The sequence below is a fragment of the Trichechus manatus genome, unplaced genomic scaffold (genome assembly GCF_000243295.1).
Source record: "Trichechus manatus latirostris isolate Lorelei unplaced genomic scaffold, TriManLat1.0 scaffold00040, whole genome shotgun sequence".
In the NCBI taxonomy this organism is placed as follows: Eukaryota; Metazoa; Chordata; class Mammalia; order Sirenia; family Trichechidae; genus Trichechus; species Trichechus manatus.
The window spans coordinates 12,522,784-12,527,358 of record NW_004443976.1 but is presented as its reverse complement, the minus strand read 5'-3'; the positions used below and the strand labels follow the sequence as shown (position 1 = coordinate 12,527,358).

The following is a 4,575-nucleotide window of genomic DNA, read 5'->3' as shown; positions in this document are numbered from 1 at the left end:
CTAGATGGCCTTGCCCATGCTGGTCTCACAGACAAAGCGGAAGGGCATCTGGCAGGCAATGTCATTCCATTTGCCACTGGTCTAGATATGGGCACAGTCCTCGCCTCCACCCAGGCCGTGCCCATCCCAGTTGTCTGGCTGGTTCTCATCCCAGTTTCTGAGGGGAGAGGACAATATCAAGTTAGGAAGGTCAGATGGAGCAGAAGTCAGGTCTGGGGAAGAGGGGCTGTGGGTCATCTCCTTGAGGGGCACAGCTGATAGAGGACACACTCACCTGAAGCTGGTGTCATAGTCCGTCCCATCCATCCATTTCCAAACTCCTTCAGGATCATTGAGGCCAATCCAGAATTCCAAGGAGCCCATATTACCCTGGACAAAATTCTGCGGGGACAGAAGGGCAATGATGACTTCTCCTGACCCCAGTCAACTCCTTGGACTAGTGGTTCTAAACTTTAGCTATGCATTAAATTAGTTCAGGAGTGTTCAAACATCCAATGCCCAGGCCAACAAATTCTCTGAGGGTGCGACTCAGACATCAGAAGTTTTTAAAGCTCTTGGGTGACACCCATGTGTAGCCAAGGTCAAGAACCATTGCCCTAAATCTAGGCCCTCTGGGGACATGGGCAACAGAAGCCCTCACCTGCTCCTCCAAGGAGTTGATGACGACCAGGTGGGTGCCACTCAGCTGGCAGTAGTCCTCAGCCTGAGACAAGGACTTCTGAGAAGGAGAGAACCAGTAGCAGCTGCCTTCATGGTCCACCCAGTTAGAGGGAGAGCAGGTATTCTGAGAGCCTGAGGAGGCAGAGCGGGTGTGTGTCTGAGATGCTGTCCAGGGAATTGTGAACGGAAATGTGGGGCCAGGTTCTCCCACACACAGTCTTCACCATCAGAGGCATAGGGAGGGTAACGAGCACCCAGGGGCAATCTCTAAGTTTGCGTCCCCAACCGCCGCCCCCCCCCCCGTCCGCCATTGAGGAGGGTTGGGTGGTGATTCGTCGATGGGAAGAGGGGTGATTTGTTGTCCGGCCTCATCTGGTGTCCCCTTGAACTTGAGCCCAGAGAAGAACTCCCCCCCCCACCTCCCCTCCTCGCACCCTCCCCCCAGCTCTGCTCACCATGGCTCTTGAGAGCATCCATCTGGCAAGTCAGGGGTTTCAGGTCCTTTGCCAGCTGCTGGACTCACAGGAGCATATTGAGATGACCTGGAACACAGACAGATGGGCAGTGGGGAGAGTGCCCTGGGTGTGGCTTCTGTTCAGTGAGTCCCTGGAGGTCAGGTGCCCACGCACAGACCCCAGCCTAGGAGCCATCATGCCATCCCACACGCCTTCCCAAGGTGGAGGGGAACAGTGGTCTCTGACCTGCTTTGAGTTCCTGCACATGTTTATCCAACTTGCTCTCCAGAGTAAACACCTTGTCGTTCAAGCTGTGGGCTGGAGGGCAGTGCTGCTCAGCACCCACTAGGCTGCACCCCTCTTTGTCCTAAGCTTCCTGGCCCATACCCTTCCACACACACTCTTGGAGGGTCTCTCACCTGCTTGCAGCTCTTGCTTGTGTCCCTCCACCTCAGCTCGCAGAGATGTTATCATTTCTTGCAAGCTGCCACCTGGAGCACAGTGAGGCTTAGTGCCGGGAGTCAGCTCCCACCCTCTCCCTCAGCCAGCCATGTCCCCACCCCCAAGCTCACCATGGGACTTCAGTGCCTGAACCTCAGCCATGGTGCTTGATGTGAAGTTGAGGGAAGTTGTTCTCAGGGTCAACAGGTTTCACTGAAGCTTGGAAACTGATTAGTAGGATGAGCCAATGAGAGCCAAGATTGTTGGAGTTCTCACCCTGTGCCAGGCACCGAGCAGTGCACTTTACATGCATTATCTCATTCAGTCCTCATGATGACCCAATGGGGCAGGCACTGTTGTTATCCCGTAGTGCAGATGAGGAAGCTGAGGCTTAGAGAGGTTAAGTAATTTGTCTACCCATTGCCATCAAGTTGATTTCAATTCGTGGTGACCCTATGTGTGCAGAATAGAACTGCTCCATAACGTTTTCTTTACAGAAGCAAGATCATCGTGCCTTTCTTCCTCAGATCCTCTGGGTGGATGCAAACCACCAACCTTAATGTTGGTAGTTGAGCACAAACCATTTGCACCACCCAGGGACCTTAATTTATCCACATTACCCAGCTAATAAGTAACAGAACCAGGATTCAACCCTTTTTGTCTAACTCAAGTGTTTCTACAGCCACCCTTGTCGTAGACCCATCACCATTTCCATAAGTGCCCCCATTGCTGCCCACACCACTGTGCATCCATTGCCCCATTAATGCCTCCATCATTGCATCACACAGTGGCCCCATTATGGCCCCAATGACTGTTGATGGCACTGTCATTGTCAGTAACCCTCATTATTGTCCCCATAACTGCCCTGCTGTGGTCACTGTGGCCCATCATTGCTCCTGCTATGGTCCTCATCACTGCCCCCATCACTGCCTCACTACTGTACCCCATTATTGCCCCATCCCTGCCCACCCCTGTGACCCTCACTTTGAGATCCGATCACACAGATGATGACCAGCAGAAGGAGGCTGAGGCCCAGGGAGAGCAGGAGGAGGTGAGGTCCAGACCAGAGATGCTGCAGCAAGGACTGAAGAGGATGTGGCCCTGCAGGAGGAGAGGGTGTCAAGAAGAGGAGGGTCCAGGACATGAGAGGAACAGGAGAAGAGGGCAAGAAGAAGCTGTCTAGGAATGAAGGCTGGGCACAGGCAAGCTGAGGGGAAGGGCTGAACCAGGAGGATTGTGGGGTAGGGGATGCCCAGGCCTTTTACTTTCCCCATTTTGGACCAGCAAGATCCTTAGGCAGATGGCCCCCTCCTACCTCAGTAACACACTTACGCATATGTGCACACAGGCAGGGGACAATGGTGATGTGTAAGGTCCTATCATCAGAGCTCAGGGAGGTGACAGGAGGACGCAGAGAGAGTTGGGGACATTCCAGGCCCTATCGGGCTCACACTCATCTGTAATATCAGGTTAACAAATGAGTTTCCCTTCCAAACCCAACTAACTCATCATCCTCCTCCACCCACCTCTAACCGCTCATCCCTTCCCCACAGAGCCCAGGAAGACAGGTCAGCTGTAATCTTTCCTGTCCCTGTAGTGAGGACCTCAGATCCTCTTCAGATGGGGACCGCCAGAGGCTCAGCCCTGACCCCCTTCAGAGCAGGGACCCCGCCAGTACTCATGGTGAAGATACAGACATGATCTGACAGCAGAAACCTTCCTAGACATATGGAGAGGGTGTTTTAGGAGAGACTGCTTCTCAGGGGCTCCTTTCCTCTTACCATTCCTAAACCTCTGGCTTTTCTTCTCACTCTCCAGGGGCTGGAAGTCTTCATACTTCACTGACGTGTTTGGACCCACATGGCCTCTGAGGCTTGCAGAGCTGAAATGAAGGCAGGGACTGTGGCCAGGCTGGGGCAGGAGCTAGGCCAATGGGACGGCTGTGACTGGAGTTGGGACTGAGGTCAGGGCTAAGTTGAGGTAAGAGATGATGTTCAGGTTGAGAATGAGCCCAGGGCTAAGACTAGGAATGAGAATGGACCTGAGTTTGAAGCTGAGGTTGGGAGTGGGTTTGGGATTGGGGTTTGTTTGGGCTAGAGCTGGGTTGAGTTTGGAATTGAAGTTGAAAATAAGGTCGGAACTAAACTTGTTGCTATAACTATATTTGATTTTAGGGGCTGGAATTGAAGTTGTGTCTCATGCTAGGATTGAGGTCAGTACTCATGTTGGGCCATAGATGGAACTGGGCCTAACTTGGCACTGTTGGAAATAGAGTAGGGTTGAAGCTCAAGTTTTGATTGGGGCTGGTGTTAAGATTCAGGTTGTATTTGGAGTTGAAGTTGAGACTGCAGTTAAAGGAATAGCTGGGGCTGGGGTTAGTATTGGGGATTGTGACTGTGGCTAGTGTTGGGGCTGAGGATGGTCCAGAAATGGGGCTGAGTTTGACTCTTAGTTTGTACCTGAGCGTTGAGGCTGCCATAATTCAATCTAGAATCCAGTGGAGGGAATAGTAATTAAATCCCCAATCTGACACCTTATATTTCTTCCCATTTGGTTCTACCTAAGACCCAAAGTTCCCCTCTCCCTGCTTTCTCCAACATCCTCCCTGCCCCCTTCGTCCCACCTGCATCCCCAGGCCAGTTACCTGTGGGAAGTCTGGAGCTGTGATTCCTGGGTTCCTCGTGCAGCACAGTCACCAGAGTTGGGAAGAACTAAATCCTGGAGATCTGGGGTAAGGAGTGACCAAAGGAGGACCCACACCAGTGACCGGTGTCCTACTGATCTTTATATCTGAAAGCCTGAGTCTATAATCAGCGATATCCCACTTCCCTGACTTCTGACAGTGAATAATGAGAATGCATTTAAATTGGAATGTAGGCAGATTGCTCGTGTGTGTGTGTGTGTGTGTGTGCGTGCACGCGTGTGTGAGTTGGGTTGGGGCCAACTTTGCCTCCTCCTCCAGGGTGTGCCTTCTTACTTCACCCCTTCCTTCCAGCTCTCCTGGCTTCCTCATTTTTAC

At 52.4% G+C, this 4,575-nt stretch overlaps 1 protein-coding gene across 1 annotated transcript; it reads right to left on the bottom strand.

Annotated features, from left to right (window-relative positions):
* Positions 1–4,035, bottom strand: LOC101358928 (C-type lectin domain family 10 member A). The gene is given in 10 exon segments (XM_023730993.1): positions 1–157; positions 275–381; positions 641–792; positions 1,116–1,202; positions 1,362–1,433; positions 1,535–1,606; positions 1,688–1,783; positions 2,541–2,657; positions 3,338–3,438; positions 4,016–4,035. Coding segments are annotated over 10 exon segments (981 nt in total).
* Between the last annotated feature and the right edge of the window lie 540 nt (positions 4,036–4,575).